At 39.9% G+C, this 21,867-nt stretch overlaps 1 protein-coding gene across 2 annotated transcripts in view; it reads right to left on the reverse strand.

The window, feature by feature from the left end:
• The window catches only part of STK32B (serine/threonine kinase 32B), a 189,760-nt gene that overhangs the window by 71,494 nt on the left and 96,399 nt on the right, over positions 1-21,867 (reverse strand). For both annotated transcript variants that reach the window (XM_086611681.1, XM_086611682.1), the window contains one exon: positions 20,195-20,368. In XM_086611681.1, the coding sequence (XP_086467807.1) occupies positions 20,195-20,368 (174 nt within the window). The remainder of the gene's footprint in view (positions 1-20,194; positions 20,369-21,867) is intronic.

Here is a 21,867-nt window from a genome sequence, read left to right on the forward strand (position 1 = left end):
AATAACAGAACTATCAGAGAGAGTTCCTCCTAACATTAATCTAATTGATTTAGGAAAGCATTTCTACAGTAAGTACAGATGCTGTTTTCCCTTCACCTTTTTGAGTCTCATTAATAATAATGCCAAATACAAGATCTATGCTTTTCCTTAAACCTGTGAGAATTGAAAACCTGACACTGTCCATCTCTTCTATTCTGCTTTCATATTTTGCAGCAAACACACAAACACCACAGGCTTGGTTTCTGCCATGTTTACGTTTGTGATTTTTTGCTTTTGCCTATATTTTCTCCTTATTTCGTCAAAAGGTTTCATGTGTTTCCAACATAGGGACAGCTGTTCTTTGCCAGTCCAAGCTGCTTTTTAATATTATCAGAAGAAATATTTCAGTTATAACAGTTCTGTGTGGCTCTGAATTCACATGTGTAATAACCCCTAACCCTTTGTTTGGTATTAGAAAAAAGACAAAGTACATTCTGTCAGTTTTATGTCAGATGAATTTCACTTTTTGCCTTGCTGGCTCAGAGCAGGATTTAATGTATTATCACATTTCCTTTCTCTTGAGCTTCTAAAATCCCACGGTAATATCTATGAGCATTTCAGTTGTTATCAGTTTTACCAGTATGACTTATTAGGAGTATTTCCACTTCTTAATAATGATCAGTTTTCTCTGAATGAAGACCATTGAGCTTTCAACTCTTCGTTAACCAAAGGTCACTTACAGAGAAAACCCAGTTATGTACAAACTCATGAAATGAAGTCTTAGATTTTCAAAAGCAGTTCTTAACTGCTATTATTTGAATAAACAGAAGATGTACTCACTTTTGTTCAAAAGACAATCTAGCATATGAACAACAGGTGTAAGCTGAAACAAGAGGGGTTCAAACTGGATATAAAGGAAAACTTTCACTGTAGGGACAGGCACGCAGTGGAACAGGCTGTCCAGAGGGGTTGTGTGGTCACCATCCCTGGAGTTTTTCAAGACTTGTCTACATAAAACCCTGGGAAGCCTGGTCTGATGTCACAGCTGATCATGCTTTAAGCAAAAAGTTGGACTAGAGACCTCCTGAAGTCCCTTCCAACCTGAATTTTTTCCATTATCCTTTATGTATGGGCAAGTTCTGCAGAGAGCAGAGAGCTTTCTCCACTCTTCAGGTCAGGAACAGCAATGAGTAGCTTCCTATAAACCACACCTAGCACTACAACCCATAACGAACCTCCTCCAGGGGCAGTGGTAATTTGCAGAGCCTATTGACAATAAAACTCCACAGGTCACAGGATATGCTTGTCTCTGTCTGGATGTGGTGTGCCCATATTTACACACATATCACTAAAATTCATTGGCTTACAGTTAAGGCAGCCTATGCCCTTGCAAGATGCTAAGTATTTTTTTTTTCAGACATTATTTCAAAATATCCAACAGAGATATTAAATTAGATAGATTTTGCTATCTCATAAGGATACAAAAGAAGTAAGATCCAGTTAAAGGCCTTTGAAGTGAATAGAAGGATTACATTGGCTTCAGTAGACATTGTTTCAACCCTAATAAAGTTTTTCTTGTACTCTTGTCTCTTTAATGCTAACAATCTAACTGTATGTTGTGGAGGATAAACCTTGAAATACTGAATGTAAAGGCTTTTTTCTTAATTATGCAGCTCATTTCTTATATTAATATTTTTTTTCCTTATTCAGAAATAGGCATTTGAAGTTACTGTTTTCACTGGGAAGAAGAAAATTGTGTTAAGATCACAGAAATCACATTAACTAGTTTTTAACCTACAATGACCTCCACGATCCTGTTTGCCTTCTCTTTGTCAAAATAGTCTCAACAGTCACGACTGAAAGTGAGCATTGGTTGTGTTCTTGGATATAGGGAATGCTATTCAAAGACTAGTTGTCTGCATTGACAATTAGACGCAAGTGTTAAAGTTTGGAAGACAGCTGCTGCCATTAAAAAAAAGCACAGTAAAAAGCAACAACTTCTGGATTAAAACCTGAAGTCATGCAGGGATAATTCCAATAAACCCAGTTTACTGAGTATCTGATTCTCTCAAATATTAAATTATTCTCAATTTTTTGCTCATAACCCATTTATATACTACAAAATATACCTGACCAGAGCCTTTTATTTTTTATTATTGTTTTTTTTTAGATTTAGTTAGTCACACCAGCCTTTTACATTAAATCACAAACATATACCTGCCAGATAACAATAAACTAATGTGACATGAGTAGTTCTGCACAATTTTCATTAAGATTAATATTAGCTGTATAACAGTTCTTAACAGCCATAAAAATTGCAATGATTTGGGAAATAAAAGTTTCAGCTATGGATTATTCAAGTTCACATGAGACTTATCACTTTGTCAGAGCACTGAAGTGAACCATATCATACATGATAAAGGGATTTATCTCAATTATGGAAAGAAATGTGAACAAATTCTGATTTTCAGAGAGAGAGACCTTATTTCCTCTCTATTTCACATTTAGATTCACAAATAATACACACGTCCAAGGTGTTCAGTTCATAAAGAGATTGAATGCACACATAGTGAGGCTTTCTTATGGCAAATTTGTTGAAGTTCTGGATGAAGGAAAAGTCAATATACACTGACCACTGCACAGCCAAGAGATTAATTTAGTCAGAGGCATTTTGGTTCTATAAGGGTAGCACAGATATGATGTATCCCCTAAAGCTGAACAGTGCAGAGTATCTACAAAGAATACTTACTAGCGAAATAGCCTTAATGAAGTCTCCTTTCCTTTCATCAAAACCTCATCACTCATTCATCTTTTTAGTTTTTCATTCCTGAACAATATCCTTCCTAGTTTCAAGAAGTGTTTGATGGTATTAAAACATAATCACAGCAAGAATTTCAGAGTTTTTTACTGCTATTTCATATAAGACAGCTGGGAATGAAAGACTTCTGACTGCTCCAGGGCTCTGATTGCCAGTTCACATACCCCTCTCTTAGATCTCACCAGTAAGTGCTGCCATGTACTGTCTTTTTGTAAAAAGACCTTCAGAGCCTTCTGTTCCTGCTCTAATGAAAGCCATGATATAACATGACCTTCTGAATCACTGTAATTTTGAAATTTAAAGACTTCAGTAAAATTGGAAATTAGATCCAAAGATATGGAATTAGATTATGAAAGATCTGTAAAGAAAAAAATATCTCATGAATACTTTTTCATACAAATCTCAATGTGTTTCCACAGGCACCACATCTGACACCCAAGCCATCAGAATAATTAAGTTCAGAAATAGGCTTTCACAGTTCATGGTGTCTGACTAAAATAGGAATGAGGAAACCATGTCTGTTAAAAAAAGCCACTGGCCATAGGTGTAGACAGCAAATGCATAAACAAGTGATCGAGATGACAAAAAATTAAAGTACTGGTCCTTATCTTTACCTATTTAAACTTGGACTAATTCACTGACAACCGAGTACAAGTTAAACAGGTAATTTATTGTTGCATGGCTTTTGCTAAGATGAACTATTTTAGGAATAAATAAAAAGGAATGCACCTTTTTTAGCGATTTCTCCCTTGAGTAAGGAGAAAATTCCAGCGCAGTTGAGATCCACTAATTCTACATGAAAGCAAAATAAACTGATATTTTGCACCAGGATGTCCATGTATAAATTTATCTTCTGAGAAGCAGAGTACAATAATCCATTCAATCAACTCAGCAATTTCCTTTTGCACTTTCTGGAGCCTGTTATACACAGAAGACTTGCAATGTCAAAGGGCATCGCTTCCAGTGTCCTGTTCTAGTCTGAAATGTCAAAAAGCCTAAAATAGGTCTAAGTTTTATCTGGAGAAACTTAGTCAGCCCCATCTCCATCCAGAGGGGGAAAAAAAAATCTGCATTTCAGGCTCCAAATGAGGCATGGAGCCAGATTTGTAGTTTTGCAGTGATTTACCAGATACAGTTTCAGAATCATCAAATGACAGTAGAAGATTGGGGTTTTTTTTTCAAATAAGTATATGTATGTAGATAGACAGATGTCAGATGTCTTAGAAAAATTAACACTTTCCTTTAAGAAAGGCTCAGAATAACAAACATTGCAACTTTCAAAGTCATCTGTTTTAATAGTTTTATGGTATTTTAATTATGTCTTCAAATCTCACAGTACTCATTAAGGCAACTTCAAAATCTAGAAATTCATAGAATTCCACAGAAGTCTGAGTGAAAAAAATGAGTAAAGCTTTCAGGATTTGAATATCATTCCACAAAACTGAAACACCTTTGACAAGATTCTATACATGCAATCTCAAATAATATATTTATCACCAATAAGAAATACATAATTTTATCATAGAATCATAGAACCACAGAATGGTTAGGGTTGGAAGAGACCTCAAAGATCATCTAGTTCCAATCCCCCTGCCATGGGCAGGGAAACCCTCCACTACAACAGGGTGCCGAAAGCCTCATCACCTGGCCACCTGGCCTTGAACACTTCCAGGGATGGGGCATCTACAGCTTCTCTGGGCAACCTGTTCCAGTGCCTCGCCACCCTCACAGTGAAAAATTTCTTCCTTATATCCAATCTAAATCTACCCTCTTTCAGTTTAAAGCCATTGCCCCTTGTCCTGTCACTACACACCCTTGTAAAAAGTCCCTCTCCAGCTTTCCTGTAGGCCCCCTTTAAGTACTGGAAGGCTGCAATAAGATCACCCCGGAGCCTTCTCTTCTCCAGGCTGAACAGCCCCAACTCTCTCAGCCTGTCTTCAGAGGAGAGGTGCTCCAGCCCTTGGATCATCTTCGTGGCCCTCCTCTGGACTCACACCAGCAGCTCCATGTCCTTCTTGTGTTGGGGATTCCAGAGCTGAACGCAGTATTCTATGGGGTCTCACGAGAGCAGAGTGGAGGGGCAGAATCACCTCCCTTGACCTGCTGGCCACATTTCTTTTGATGCAGCCTAGGGTACGGTTGGCTTTCTGGGCTGCCAGCGGACATTGTCGGCTCATGTTGAGCTTCTCATCCACCAGCACTCCCAAGTCCTTTTCCTCAAGGCTGCTCTCAATGTATTCTCCACCCAGCCTGTACTTGTGCTTGGGATTGCCCCGACCCATGTGCAGGACCTTGCACTTGGCCTTGTTGAACTTCATTAGGTTCTCACAGGCCCACCTCTCCAGCCTGTCAGGGTCCCTCTGGATGGCATCCCTTCCCTCCAGCGTGTCCACAACACCACACAGATTGGTGTCATCTGCAAACTTGCTGAGGGTGCGCTCGATCCCACTGTCCATGTCGCCAACAAAGATGTTAAATAGCACTGGCCCCAGCACTGACCCCTGAGGAACACCACTCATCACAGGCCTCCACTTGGACATTGAACCGTTGACTACAACTCTTTGAGTGCAACCATTCAGCCAATTCCTTATCCACCGAGTGGTCCATCCATCAAATCCATGTCTCTCTGGCTGTCACCAATCACCTCCTTATTTTCTATGTGCCTTAGCATAGTTGCCAGGAGGATCTGCTCCATGATCTTGCCGGCACAGAGGTGAGATTGACTGGCCTGTAGTTCCCTGGGTCTTCTTTTTTTCCCTTTTTAAAGATGGGGGCTATGTTTCCCCTTTTCCAGTCAGTGGGAACTTTACCAGACTGCCATGACTTCTGGCAGTCTCACCTCTGGATAGGATCCTATTACCCAGCCCATTATCACACTTTGGAGCCTTTCCTTCTCTGTGGCAACCTCTGTGGCAACAAGATCATTTTCTAGTATGTATGCAAGATATAACTGCTCTAATAATTATGACAAGTGCAAAAGCTCTCACTGATGAAGGCCTCTGAAGACCCTACCTCTTCCTATGTACCTCTAAAGGGTGGCTTTGGATTGTAATACCTATATATATAGAAATATGCTACTGTGATGCTGAGCATTATGGTGCCTGTGGTGCCTTTTTAGTTTAGTACTATTTTTTATCAGGTGTTCACGAAGATCTTGGATTTTCTTAGCTCTCATACTAGCCAATTTTACACAGCTCTGAAAACAGAGCTGTCAAAGAAAGCACCAAAACATGTTTATTTACAAATACCTCAACTGGAACAAGCTTGTTATTTTCCAATTATATCTCCATTTGGAAAAACACAATTATGAAAACATCTTCAGTTCTCCACTTGTAACAATAGGTGGCAGTAATGATATCTACATTCGTCTGAATGGCCAGTGGTCTTTGGAAACTGCCAATTTTAGCTTAGAGAAATGGCTATGGTAGATACTGTTATCCCAGGTTAAAAAAATGACCTTTTTAAAAACAGGAATCGTATGCTGAGTCTTTTACATTTCTGGTACACATAGCAAGATAATAGTCGTCTTTGGCTAGGTTCAGCTCCTGAATTTGCATAGACATTAAAATTTAAAAAAATATTAAATAGAGAATATTTCATTACTTTGCTCTTCCTGAAGATCCAATATGACTTATTACATAGATAATTGTATACTGCAATAGCAAGAAAAACGGGTGAACATTCTTACATGCTATAAAAGCTAGAAAGATTTGTCCAAAGGGGAGCGTGAAGCTGCGCTTTACCCCCTCTGTGTTGCATTCTATAATATCTCAGAGACTGGGATTGGAAAGTACCACTGTGGCCACATAAACTGAGCTTTTACATAACAAAGCCCTGACTATGTTATCAAGGATTCCTCTTCTGGACACAGTGGTCCTTTTCCAAGTGAGCATTAACCAGCACAAACGACTTGCAGGCAATCCGATGGTTAGTTTTCATCTTGCCTGAAGGACTCAAAGTAATGACAAATGTGCCACTTCCTTTACTAAAACTGCTTTCTATTGCTAATGCTAGACATGATTACAGCCCCTGGACTTTTGGATAACTCTGAGGGGAACCTTGAACAACTCTCAACACTGTAATGATGCCACTGTAATGATGCCTGATTGTACTTGGCACTGGTGAGGCCGCACCTGGAATACTGTGTCCAGTTTTGGGCCCCTCGCTTTAAGAGAGATATTGAGCTCCTGGAGCAGGTCCAAAGAAGGGCGACTAAACTGGTGAAGGGGCTGGAAAATAAAACTTATGAGGAGTGGCTAAGGGAGTTGGGGCTGTTTAGCCTGGAGAAGAGGAGGCTGAGGGGAGACCTGATTACAGCCTACAAATACTTGAGAAGGGATGGTGGGGAGGTAGGGGAAGGGCTCTTTACATTAGTGTTGAGTGATAGAACAAGAGGAAATGGGTATAAGCTTAGTCAGGGAAGATTCAGGTTGGATATGAGAAAGTATTTCTTCTCTGAAAGGGTTGTCAGCCACTGGAATAGGCTGCCCAGGGAGGTGGTTGAGTCCCCATCCCTGAATGTGTTTAAGAAAAGGGTGGATGAACTACTTAGGGATATGGTTTAATGGGGGATTAGGGACGGTTGGACTGGATGATCTCTAAGGTCTTTTCCAACCTAGAAATCTATGAAATCTATGAAATCTATGAAAACATCACCACATTTCAAATTAAAAAGTATTTTCAGCCAAATGCTTCTCCAAAGCATTTGAAGGAGTCATGCAGAATCACCACGTAGCAGTAATTTGTTGATAATCTCACAGCTGATGACTCTAATCTTTTCTGTGTTGTAGCGTCAAGTATTGCTGAGACCTTCTGTGTGTACAAGAGTCATACCCCTACTTGTGAATCAGCTTTCAGGAACAGGTGACATCTCTGATAACCACGGGAGGTGCACGACTCATTAGACATTAACTGGAGAGTGGCATTTGGAAAGAATGATCTGGTCCAGCAAGAAAGCATATACGGTGCAACGGTGATGCCTCTTTCCTCAGAGATACCGTGTAAGAGCTTTTGACTAGGAGTAAGGGGGAGAATGTACTCAGCGTGTACTCTGCCAGCAACTGCACGAGTATCAGTCTCCTTCCAGTAAAAGGCATAAGCCTTCTTCTGATTTGTACAGGCAGAAATCTAAGTGTGAAAGTAAATGAGAAAAGAAACTGATGATGTCTGTCCTCTGCCTAAAGATAAATCATGAGAGCATTGTTACTGAGAAGCACATTTTGCTTTGTCTGCTGTAAAAAGCTAGCATCGAAAGTGTGGTGTTTCTCAATGGCTGAAATTCATATAGCTGCTCCTTTGTTTTTCGCTGAAGGAAATACAGAATAAATCTGTTCAGATGTATCACATCTCCAAGAGTTTGCTCAGCTTATCAGACAAACTCAAGAAGAAAATATACAGAATTCCAAACACACACGTGTGCTTACGTCAACCACTGTTCATAGTCTACAATTACTGAATAATATCCCTAAAGTTTGCCTTAAAGGCCCTACCAACTTTTATACATAAAAGTTCCTCAGACACCTTTTAGAACACCGTTATACACAATAATAATATTACATTGTTTAACAACTGTTTCCTTCATCAGTACCAAAGTGCAATTAATTACAGCTGACATAGCTGGCAATTAAATTACAGTACAGCACGGTGGACATCATGTGCAGGCCAAGGAAGACAACAGCAACTTCCAAAGGTCCCAGATTTTCAGCAAGTGCCTGGGCAGTCATCCCTGCAATGCAGCAGTGAAGCTTCCCATTAAGCACATTTGTGCTGATCCAAGTTTCGGCAGTGTGGTGTGGTGGGGGAGAAGGGCTGTGGGCCAGCAAGCAGAAAACAACCCTGGGATGCTGTGCTGTTCATTCTGATCCAAAACCCCAAACACTAGCATGAATGTCAGATTCCCCATCACCCTCACCACTGCCATCGTGTCCCACTGGCTCACGCCTGTGATGTGAGAACCATGGGTATAAGTGTTTGGGCCTTTATTCCTCAAATCGATCACTTCAGACTCTGTAATATACACAAGCAGGACATATCACAGAGAGGAGGCTGAATATGTTCCACAGTCAAATGAGCTTTGGTGTCCTGCCTATGCTTCCACTTCTGAGTGGTTTTGTAGATTCAATATATGTAAAAGTGAGCTGCTGCAGACAGGGCTGAGAGGTGTACAGACTATGCTTGAAAAGAAAATGGTATCTGGTAAACAATTAAAAAACCTGACCTGCTATTACCTGAAATGTCAGTAGAAGCTGGCAGGTCGTCTTGTGAAATCCACCAACAGATGGATTAATTCTTTCAAACTGAGGAGCAAATATCTGATTTTATGCTGCGTTTTCTCCCTCCAACCAATCCTTAATGTTTGAACAGAAATCTCATGACACTTTTCTACCGCCAGCCTCGCCTATCCTGGAAAGGATTAGTTCTAAGAATTACTTTGGATGTTTTTAAGAAGGAACATTTACAAAGAAACTCCCAGAGCAATAAATACATGTGTTCCTGAGACTGCTGTTTAAGATAGATGAGACTTGGCAGGATACATTTGACTCAAACCACAATTTATATTCCGGCATACTACCTTTTTAAGAAGTCTCCCTGTTCTAAGAGATGTCAAAAACATATTGCTCGGAATCAAGCAACCAAGCATTCCAACTCCTCTTAATGAACCTGAACAAGGAATGAAAGATTGGCAATATTACTCGAGTCCATAGACTGTAGTAGCAACGTCCTGGTTAAGATTACTAGGCAGGGATACAGTACTGGTGAAGATGTTTTTAAACTAGACTGTGCAGAGAAACTGCTGTTACAGTAACTACTTGTACTGAAATTATTATAAGAATTATTCTTGCTACTTATTCAACTGAAAAAAAAGATAGGATTCAGCTCTCAGATTAAGATACTTGGATTAGGTTCTACTTTGAATTAGGCATCTATATTCCCATTTGTAGTCAATGGATGTATAAACAACACAGTCACTGGAGCGTAAAGAGCCATTCAGATGACTAAATGTCTAGGTTTGGATGAGCTGAATAGTTTTTCAGACTCTGTTGGCTATGTTGTCTAAGTATTCACTTGCTTGAACAGTCAACTAAAAAAAAATACAGACTCCTGCATTTAGATTTTGGTGAGCTGTGAAATAAGTTTTTAAAAACATATGAAATATCTTGCATGCTGTGTGGAATTATGAAAACTGGGGACGTTCTCGAGTCAAATTATTGTAATGTGTTATCACAGAAGTGCAGGCAGGTATTTAAGCCTCTTGCAGGAGTCACGCTTCTGGCGCTCATTGTCTTGTTTGACGTCACCTCACACCACGAAGAACGCAGTCCTTCATACATGATAAATTGTGCTGTAGTCAAAATAGCTTGCACGCTTAAGAATTTCTTTAGTTGGTGCCATCAAATAAAACATCCTCCTCATTTTTGGCATGAAAGCCTCTGAGGTTTTGTATGGTCTTCTAGCCAGGTGAGGTTAAGAGGGGGATGTCTGAGGAAGGACCCTATGGGTTCCTCGCTCCCCTCCAGACAGGTGGCCATCACAAGCCCAGCTGTCTGTGGCATTCAGGGAACCTGGCACTGTCACACAGAGCTGCTTTTGTACAACTGGAGCCACATTTCATCTCAGGGAGACAAAATCTTGTCTGATATAAGGAAACTAGTGACCGAGCATTTCTTAGGAGAGAAGAGCAGACAATGACTAAGCACCACTATTCTCCCCATTAACTAAAGAATTACACGGGTTTGATGTATATATTCAAAAATCTAGAAAACCAAGGCTTAATAATTCATTTTTTCAGCTTTAGATCTCATATGCTGTTCCTTTCTGACATGGTATCTTCCAAAAGCAAACATTAAACAATAATGATAGGATAAAAGACTGTTGGCCGGAAATGGACATCCTTACCTACATGCCCATAATTCTTAGCTTCAGCAGTAGAGGGACTATGGGACTCAGGGAAATAAGCTTGTACTTTAATTAGTGTTCAACTCTCTATACATATGTAAGTGCATGTGCCTGCATTGGGGTTGGTCTGTGTAGTGTTTCTTCGGCTGAGTAGGCTTGCAGGAGAGTTGAAAGACCACCATCAGGGGAAAATTCTGTAGCATCTCAAATTAAGAGGCAAGCTGTGAGTCTCTGTAGATTTTAAAGGCAGAACTCCAGATAACTAATATATTTAATTAGCATAAAAGCTGAGAAGTGCAGTATTCTGGCAACAGGTTTTCTACTCACCGAGTCTTGCTAAGTGAGTATTAGTAAATGTTATTGATTATGACAATAAGTCAATTATTGTTTATTGACTTGCATTCAAAATACACCTCTGACACTCATTGAGTAGACCTATTGATTTGATATCTGAGCAAGGTTTTCCACAGACTGTGAATAAAGCTACTTGATGTAGACAATGACCATCAGAGACATATTCAAAACCACTCAGCCTTCATTAAACCTTGTTGTTCTGACTTGGAATTCATACAGTGGCATCAGCCCCCTAATTCCCCTGTTATTTCACCCCTAACTTCATGCTGTCTCTCTCCCACATTCAGCACTCTCTCTGGTCACTCCTGATTTTGATTTGCAGGGATTGATCCTCTCCACAGCAGCTTTCCCTCACCCACACCCCACCCCACACTCTGCACTCCCTGGTCTCTTCTTCAGCCCTCCTAGTCACTGTTGGGAGAAACGGAGGCTCATCGGTAGGACTGTCAGTCATACAGCATCAAAGTTTTGAGCTACTGTAAAACCCATCCAGGGAAGCTGAGACAGGAGTTCACAGAGGATATAGATATGTTTGAAAATAACCTTGAGGGAATGCCCCGAGGAGCTCCCGAGAAAGGATACAGAGAATAAATGCAAGATAAAAAAGTCAAGAAGGCAGCTTCAGCAGAACAAAATATGTGGCAATCTGTATCTTAATTACAGTCCCTGCCCACCAGATGATTTGTTTTGAAAGATGAAACTCTGTCAGATGATCAGTGTTACAACTCCCACTCTTACTCATCCCTCCATATATCTGCTAAGTCAAAAATTGTACAAGGCAGACGATATCTCACTTGAAATATCAAACTTGTACTGAAAGCTGCTGAATATATTTCTAAGGCAAGAAGGCACCGTAAATTGCAACATCCTTTAATGAAATGCCTTCTACCACACCATGGACAATCTACTCAATTCCTAATATATAAAAGAATACTGCAGTCATGAGGAAATAATGTAAATGTGCACTTTTTGCCTCAAGTCTTTGTGATTTTACCATATATTAAAACAAAACTTATGCTGTAAGGAAATCTCCAAGGGAATGATAGAATACTCCAGGTATGTATTGCTCATCCAAGCTGAAAAAATGTTGCAACCATAAAAGCAGAAACTGGAGAAAGAAGCAATTGTCCATATGCTGCAGTTGGTTTATACTTTGCTCAGCCTGAATTTTACATTTTTTTTCCATATTCCCTCCCTCCATCTATATACTTCAATCAAAGATTTTAAATTTCTTCACTGACTACAAACAAAAATGACTCAAGCACATTGCATGCAAATCTGTCTCTTCAGTGGAGAGAACATGCCTGTGTACAGCCGTGATGTTGTGACATTTCCAAGATGCTAATAGCAAACATGCCAGAATACTTTTAATGTAACATCAACACCAAAGCTTTGGAAAAAAAGACCAATGTTGTACCAGAGGGGGGCAGGCTCTTTTCCTCTCCCCTGTAAAACAAGAGTTCACTTCACTGCTAATTTGATCTTGGTGGTGAGAGGAGCTTTCGTTCAGCCTCTCCTCCCCTCCCAGCTGGCCCCGGGGAGGTCAGGACAGCAGAACCACCCTGGGATGGCAGGGGCGGGGGTGTGGAGGGGCACAAAACCACAGTAAACCAGGCAGTGCCATATCAGGTAGGCAATTAATATTTTGGATACTGTTATGCCTCTTTAGAAGTGCCTAATAATCTTAATTGCTTATTCAAAATTATTTAAATGTAGATATTAACACTCTTGGTAATTGGATTTAGAATTACAAAGCCATCATGCTATTAATACAGTGGTCTTTGCTAGTATACATAGGTCAGGAGCAGATGCCTACAGGAAAACCACTTGAAGCTTTAAAGCAGCACCAAGAAATTTGTAAAATGGATTTCCGTGAAAGAAAGATGGTTCTGGTAACACTCACACTGCGTTTGCCATGAAGAAACTAGCAATATGCTGAAGCAGAAAACTAGCATAAACCAGATCAGATTTGTGGATGGAGACCTGAGATAATCTTGTATATAAAGCTCTGCTTCAATTCTGCCAGCATCTTCTGCTTCAGTGTCTCAATCTTTGAAAATGATTCATGATTGAATTTCAACACTGAGAAGTGGGAGAAGGAAGGAAGGAATCCATTTAATTTCATTATCCATCAATAGGGTGATAAATTGTGGAGATGAGGGACATGTAGTATTTTAATATGTATCATGTGCCCTGAAAACTGCTTGTTGAGACTTCGCTTCCTAAAAGGTAAGTTAATGTAAAGGGATTATTAAAGAAAGTCAGAAGAAGGGGAAAAACAGTAACATAGACAGGTGATGACAGGTGACAGGTGACATTTAGGCTGGTGTGCACTCTGCAAAAAATGGAAGTAATTCATAGAAGCAAGTCACTATAACCCCAGAAGAAACGTAAGGATGGGATATAAGCCCTCTGGTAGACAGACATAGATGAAAAAAAACGAAACAACAGTGTACTCCCTGCCATAGTGACTGGAAAGCAGGAAATGCAGAGCATGGAACCGGCAAACTGTATAAAATCTACATGGAGTTTACATGTTCCCCTTGAGCACACTCCAGAGAAAAGAATGTGCTGAGCCCAAGCACCAGTGGACCTTCTGGCATCCCCAGGATGCTGGCTGTCACACTCACTGCAGCAGCAAGGTCTATGACAAGCTAATTTCCTGCTAGCTTTTTGTTGCCCATTTCCAAAAAGATTTGTACCTCCTGATGTGACAGAGAGTCTGAATTTGCCCGGGTCTCAGTTTCTCTACGCTGCCTCTCCTTCCTGTGTACTTAGCCATGAACAGCATGAAGTGCTGATTCCTTCTATGGAAATGCTTTACCTTGCTCTGAGACCTGTGTTTTCCAGTCATGAGGAGTATGGAGCTACAACTAGCAGGAGCAAGTCAGACATGTATAAGTCTACAGTTCTCTAGTGATGCTATCGTGATTGTAGAGCTTTACAAAAACCAAGATTTTTCATGTTTATATTGTTGGTTGCAGCTACATGACAGTGAGGTGAGAAAGGATTCAGGAAAATCTTTAAATCAGTGTGTAAAAATTAGAATTCAGATAAAATTGTTTGAAATTCTCTCTAGTTGCATTATAGAAGATTTAGTAACTTTTTCTCGATGCATGTTGTATACTCCTCTGTCTAGATCATATCTAGGCTTGTCTGGGTGTCTGCTTTTAAATAGAGAAGCAAGCAATAAGAAAAACAACTACAATTACAGAAATTACTTCTTTTATTGTGAAGAACACTTGTCTGGAGCTGTACAGAGCACAAACAGACATCTAGGATGGAGTCAATTTAGGTTTTCTTTAGCCAACAGAAGTTTGTCATCTAACGCAAGATAGTTGGCCAAGCTCAGTATATAGTTCAGATCTCTCTCCTGATGTTGACTGGACATCTAAATTTTAAATGATGCAGGGTTTGCGAGATGAGTTTTCCTTGGCTAAAGAAAATATTTCATGTAAGCACATTCTTACAACTTTGCAGTAATGAGAAGAAGGAGAATGAAAGAAAGGGCCAAGGATCAACTTCATCTACTCACTTGAAAGCTGTAAGGAACCAAGCAATCCCTCTGCTGGCTGCAACGAGGATGCCTCAACCACGGGTTGTGAAAGAAGTGAGGGTGTGGTGGATGTCCTCTGGTATATCATGTAGGTGATGAAGGGAGAGCACACAGTGCCCAAAACAAACAATTCTATCAGTGCCAGTGGCAGGACTGGAGCACCGCACTTCTCAGAGCGCTCCCTGTGTCTCTTCCCCAGTACAGATGGTTCTACTTCATCAGTAATCTAGTCTCTGGATATTGACATCTCAGTGGGTTTCCAAACCAACTTAATTAATTTGCAGTATGTCACCTGGTACATCAAACAAATAACTTTTTCTTTTATTGTTGCCATACAGAAGTAAATTAATTTGTTCTTGTAGGTAGAGAACTCTGCTCAAAAGTTGAAAGGCTTGTTCTCTGCATATTCATATCTTGTGATATCTAATTCTTTTTTTAAGGACACAACTGAAATTTACATACCTTTTGTGCCTACAATTTGTGAATCACTTTCTTTTTAATCAGTGCTGGTTCATAAGCATTCAGCAGGTTTTCTGTGCTTCGTGGTTTGCATGGTGTTTCTTTTTTGGCTGATTTTGTTATGTTTTCTAATTTGCTTCTCTTACATAACTCATTGCTCAGTTCCTGCAATTTGTCCTTGGAAATGATGTGGGCTTCCACTTGTTTAAAGAACATAATACAAAGACATGGAAGAGACACGGGAAGACAAACTAAGAAAATTACATGGACAGGCTTCTTGACCTGTCATGACCTTTGGCAGTGCTTATGAATAGCAGTCAAATTATGACTACTTTTTTTCCCATTGCATCTACTTCAGACTATGCTAGATTTTCTTCTTCATCTGCACATGCTTATTAGCAAGAAAAAATCTATTAGTATGAGTTGAAATCTGTAAGGAACTATGTCCTTTTAATACATCCTGGTAAATCGCAGGCTGGTACTATTCTGCCTGTGACATCTGTGTGAAACAAAAAAGGGCAAATTCTCCATTTTCAATAATTCCCAAAACTGCTTACATACTAAATAAACAGTGTTATGAAGGGAACATTTTAAATTAGAGTTTGTTCTTTCGATATATAGTGTCACGAGTGAGACTGGGAAAGCCCATTTTAAAGAAGAGTCTAATCATTTAGATATATTATTTCAACAGACTGCTGGACACCTTGAAAGGCTCAATGATAATGATCAAACAGGAATCTCCTATACCATAGCCTGGCCTAGCAGTGCTGAACGAAGAGTACATCTTGTCTAGCTGGTAGCAGCAAGACACCCTTACTCTGCAGTGGATCAGCTGGCAGAGGAAAATGTAATACTTGATTTGTCACTGTTTTCCATTAGCTTTTGCCCACTCTGCACTGCTGCTGAGTAGCTGTTTGGAGCTGGAACAGCTTTCCATTGGAAGCAGAACTTGTAGGAATAGAAAACAGGGTGGTGATCACAGCAGCCACACAGCACAGACCTGCCAAGTCGGACCAATTCCAGTTATATCGTTCTTCGACCAAAAATTTATATGTATGCTTATATATGTACACATACACACACAAATGGTTTTACATAGAAAACCCTCCACTGAAATAAGAAAGCTCTAAGCATGCAGATCAAGCAGCTAGTCCAGTACCCTAAAATTGTGCTGGAAGGTTACTGCAATTTTCTTTCCAGGCATCTGCCACATCCAGCCTCCTTTCTGAGCAGATGAAAACCGATAAGAGCCAAATGATGATGAAAAATTGTAAGGGCAATGCAGTTAACACTTGCCCCCTTTGAAAGAGAAACCGTGATGGTATCAGCACGAGCATGTTACTTGGGCAGCAGCCGCCGCACTGCAGGGCCAGCCCTGCTCTGAGCCAAGGCTCTATCTGCAGGAGCGTCCTGGGAGAGACAACACTGGAACTGCTGCTGGAGGAACTGGCTGAATGAAAATGGGCAGTCTACTTTAGTGAGGAAGCAGGTGGTTTTATTGAAATGTATGAACAGCAACATTTGTGAAAGGAGGAGGTTGAGTTACTCATGGCTGAAACAAGTTTATTCAGCCTTTGATGGGAAAACTTTTGTCCAACGTGTTATTCACTGACATTATACAAGCAGCACTGGAAAGAATGTATTTAGTCATACCGTCTGGAAACTTGATGTCCACTAATGCAGAATGCTGGGTTTGATCTACGATTTGAGAATTAATAAAACCACGTGAATTATCAGAAGCCTTTCTGTGTGTACTGGATCCAAAGGTCTATAATAAACACCACTCATCCGATTTTTAAAGAATTAATTTTTCATTTAAGAAATATGGATAAAATATTATTATAACAGGGCTGTGGGGAAATAGAGTTTTGTGATGTAGCTGTTACCTGTGACCAACAATTTAGAGATATCTCAATATTAGTTCTGTAAGTTAAGTGAAAAAAAATTGCCCAGAATACTCTTCGGATCATAGCTTGAAACTTACAGCTTTTCTTTTTAAAGTTTTTATAATTCTGGCTGAACATCTGTGTAAATGCAAACATTTACAACAGAGCTGCAAGTGAGACACAGTGCAGCATTCATTATTGTGCCATAATAAATAAATCCACTATTACAGGACTGTGAATGACAAATATGGATTTATATACATGGATGTGATTAATAAAAATGACAAGTTTCATATTTATGGTTAAAGTTGTCCCTGCAGAGACAATACTTCTATTGCTGAAATGATTGCCACATTCAAAGTACACAACACTGACCACATCGCCAAATATGGAGGCATTGTATGGCATCTCCAAGGGGAGTTGGCATAGCACAGATCCGAACACTGGTATATCCATTCATACATGCCTGATAATTCCTGTCTCCTTCATCACCACTTCCTTTTATAGCAAACTCTTGGGGCTGCAGGTTAATCTTGCAAAAAAAACCATTCTGTCATGTTGCCGGATGCAATAGTAATGGAAACCTGAACGCATTTCATACACGTCTGTAAATATTGAGGAGGAGTTAAGTTCCTGACTCACACATCATATATTCAGCTCTTTACAATACTGCAATTTGAAAATCCACCTACCCAGTCTGATGAATCATTCAACTATTCTTTCTTTGTAGCACAGACAAAATTTATAGGGGGCTCTCTCAATGACTCTTTGACTCACTAACCTTTTTTCCCCCTTTTTCTGCCAATGCACTCATTTAAAAGTGAAAGATCTAATACAGTTTTGTAGGTTAGCACGTGAATGCTGACTGGAAGCCCTTGGTCACAAAGATATTGCTGATGTCTGCTACCACAAGGTAAAAACATCAACCAGCTCATTAGTTTAATATCTGACTGAGATGGTGTGTTTGCAATGGTAAAGTCATGACCACACATAATCTCCTCACCGTGCATCACCGCTGGCTCAGTTCCTGAGCCAATTCGAACCAGCGTTGTGCTCTTGATGCCAGCTGTGTTACAGAGATTTATGGCAACTGAAGACCCATCCCACAGAATGCTGTTCCAGGCGGTGGCAAGGAAGAAGGCACAATGTGCTGGGACTCTCCTGGGTAAATAACGTGTTCACCGGTCTGTGGATCATTTGGGATTTTTTGGCAATTGGTGGGAAGATGAGAGATGAAAGGCTCCTCGTGCCACAGTTGGGAGAATTGGGCAGTAAGCAGTGAAGTGGGGGTGCCATGCTCAAATCTCAGGTCTGACACCTTCAAAATAAACATCTCTTCTATGACATAGCAGAGTCCTGAATCAGATCCCCTATACCCTAAACAGTAATCCTAGCTGACCAGCCAGTGAGATCCACCACAGGCTAACAGGTATTCTGACACATCTGGTTTTGTGAAAAGTTTTGGTGTAGAGGGACAGCAAAAAACAAACCCCGGAACTTTCCCCCAAATGGAGCCAACAACTAGCTCTGGACCCCATGCCTTCCGCTGCCTTGATGTAAATCAACAAGTGTTGAAGATAGTGGTGCTACTCCATATTACAAACAGTGCAAAAGAGAAAATCAAGTAAAATCAAGTGCCTACTAGTCATGATTAAGTAACACAGAAGAGAACAGAGTGTCTTGCCCAATTTCACAGTTGGACCATGGCAATGCAAACACTGTCACGAAAAACTATAAACAACCACAACGACTTCAATCCAATCCTTCATTCTCTCAAGACATCTGCCACCTTTCACAGGCTTTTCTGTGAAACATTTTGAAGTCACAAGCTTGTTGCAAAATACCAGTTTTGATTACGAACTGGATTCTCTCATGAATGTTTTGACAGCCTATTTGCATAAAATGTCTCGTCATTAAAATGGTGAGAAAAATGCTCATCAATTTGTTTTTTGCCAAGAACATTCCTTAAGGCATAGAAACAAAGGTCAGCTGAAATTCTAAGCTCCACTTTTAAAATATTCACTGAGAAAGGAAAAAAAATGCAAAATACATGGAAATGTACTGAAATAATAACAGTGTGCTAAAGACACAAAATTTCAGAAATTGCTCGCAACATTTGTGGGAGTTTTAACTGCAAGCAAAACAACTGCCACAATGTTTACTTGAATTTTGTCTTGCACAGTTTCAGTAGTTCAGAACACCTGTCTACCACTGCACCTCATATCAGAGAGATTTCCTATGGATCCTCCCTCTTCAGAAAGTCAGATCATACTTTTTATTGGTTCTTTCTTGCAAAATCATGAGGCAGCTCTGGTAAGTGGACGAGATGAATCCATTTTGGAGGAATTTGCTTATACTGGGCATTGGAAGATCTATGGCACCACTTAGTTTAGTTCAGTCTCTGAAACGCACATCCAGCTTAGGTAACACATAAAACTGATTATTTTTGTACTCGGGCCACTATACATCAGGAAGAAATATCCTGAATTTAGCCTAAAAAGAGTAAAATAGAGGCTCAAGCCCATAATTTTATAATTTCACAGTTGCTATGCTAACATAAAAAGAGAAGTTACCCCACTGCTTCAGTTAAATGCCGAATTGTTAAAGGAAAACAAACAGATCCTGATACTTGACACTTTTTTTGACATAAATACTATGATTGTCGGCTGCAAGGCAGTAAAAATAACAGATTGTTGTATCTAAGAAGTGCAAAAAGGATACACCATCTATCACTGTTGCGATTTATTTCTACTATTTCTCTGATTTCCCCACCTCTCTTCCTCCTTCTGACCTTCATGCAGATTCTGCAAGTAAACAAATTATTCTTTATTCTCAGCCTTTGGTTTTGTGACCTTTCCCTGATATTGTTTCTGTGAAGTTGTTTTACTGGATTACAAAACTTTAGTGTTCAGGAACATTGGGACACTGGAGAACCAAAATAAATTTAAAGCAGCCAGGATGCTGATTGGGTTGTATTTAGAGTTTAAAGACCACAGTGAAAACATACATCATAGTATGAGATCAGAACAAGAAAAGGGTAGTACGAAAAGGATATGGGGCTACTGAATAGATGAGCGCAGGAAGAAAACACTTTAAAAAACCTTTTCAGAGCCAAATTCCACCCTTGGATAACAACAAGCACTTTTCAGAGGTTTTGAATAAATAAAACCATGTAATCAGATATGTGATAACATTTCTCTACTTGCCAAAAGAAAGCAGCTTGTCCCTCAAATGAAACTCACTCACCTGTGAATGATGTGGTATCTCTGCAAATAATCCAAGGAAAGTGCCAGCTCACAAATGTACAGCTTGACAGTTGCTTCGTTAAAGTGTACGTTCTGCTGCAAATGGTAACGCAGATCACCTCCAAGTAAGAGATCGACCACCATGAACATGTCTTCTTCATCTTGAAAGGAATACCTGAAAGAAAGAGTTACAGCTGAGATCTCGGGGTTGGTGATGCAGCCACAGCCATGCCCGTAGCTCTCTGTGAGTAGATCTGTTCACGGCAAGTCCGTGATTTGCTCAAAAGGCATACACTGATTTCTCACTGCTATGGTCGAATCCTGCAACCAGACTTGGTTCCAGTACCACTCTACATATTCAAGGAAAGCAGAGCTTGAACTGCTGCTCCACTGCTGTCTTGATTGTTTTAATTATGGATTAACACCAGAATGTTGCTAAAACAGATTTAACATACCTTTCAGTTTTACACATTTTTAAATAACCATATACTCATTCAGTTGTCAAAACGGCTTACTAAATAGCAGCAATAAAATGGAAGGCCTTGAAACACACTCAGTATTCACACACGTACAGTTGTAGCTCAGTGCCTATGGAAAATATCCTGGCAAGACTAAGAGCTGCTGTCCCAGGAGTATTTTCCAGATTCAGCAAGTATACACAATGTTCTATTACCTGAGTATTTTCTATAGCTTGCAGCGTAGCTCCAAATTCAATAAGAAATAAAACTGTAATTTTACTTCCTAACAATACACATTTTTTCTTAAGTTTGTAACTTATAAAATGACAGACTCTTCATGGTTACTGACTGAATTCTTCTGGACTCTTTCCCAGAACTGCCTGTTGAATACTCTGAGGACCAAACTTTGGTCTGATTTAAACTCTGTAAATCCAAAGGTGCAGCCAGACAATGTATGGTATATATATAGTGCTTGGGCAAGCAGGAATTTCCATGTGTTTCTACTTACCTTGGCTATGCTGCCGTTCCTGTCTGTTTCTGATCCGAGTAAACTGACAGAAACTCTCCGGTTTTCATTTCTGAATGCAACTGTCTTAAGATACAGTGTTTTATGTTTCCCAAATGGGGAATGGTGAATTCTAATATTAAGTCACTCTTCTCTTAGAAATTGTTTTAAAATTAATTTTCATGTGAAGTTATGTTAGCTTATACCAGTCGTGCGTATGAACTGCTGAGAGGTGATCTGCAACGATAGTGTCTCCTCCATCACCTTTTCTCCCATGAGGTGTGTAATATATATTGGCTACAGATGTGATTCAGTTCTCCCAAACTGTAAAATATATGCTAAGGAAACAAAAAAGACTGGACTTCCAGAAAATCTGTGCTCACCCTTCCCCCAAAGGCAGAAAAGTCTATATTAGATTATTTTAATTGACAGTTACATACAGTTTCACTTTCATTCCCAGGCTTGCACTTTCTGAAACGAGGCACTGCTTAGGGCTTGTCACAGATGGTTCGTTTTGATTTACATGCTTTCTATTCTTTCCAAACACAGTTCTGAGAAGCGAGTGTCTCTAGCTACTCTGCTCTTCTGTTGCGTTTCTGTATGCCTGCCAAATGCCAGGAGGGGAAAGCCATTTTATTTGCATTAAGCTTATTTCTCAGTAAGTTAAATCTCTGAAGCACAATAGTAAAGTAGGTGGCACACGGTGTCTGC

The sequence above is a fragment of the Tauraco erythrolophus genome, chromosome 5 (genome assembly GCF_009769465.1).
Source record: "Tauraco erythrolophus isolate bTauEry1 chromosome 5, bTauEry1.pri, whole genome shotgun sequence".
Taxonomy (NCBI): domain Eukaryota; kingdom Metazoa; phylum Chordata; class Aves; order Musophagiformes; family Musophagidae; genus Tauraco; species Tauraco erythrolophus.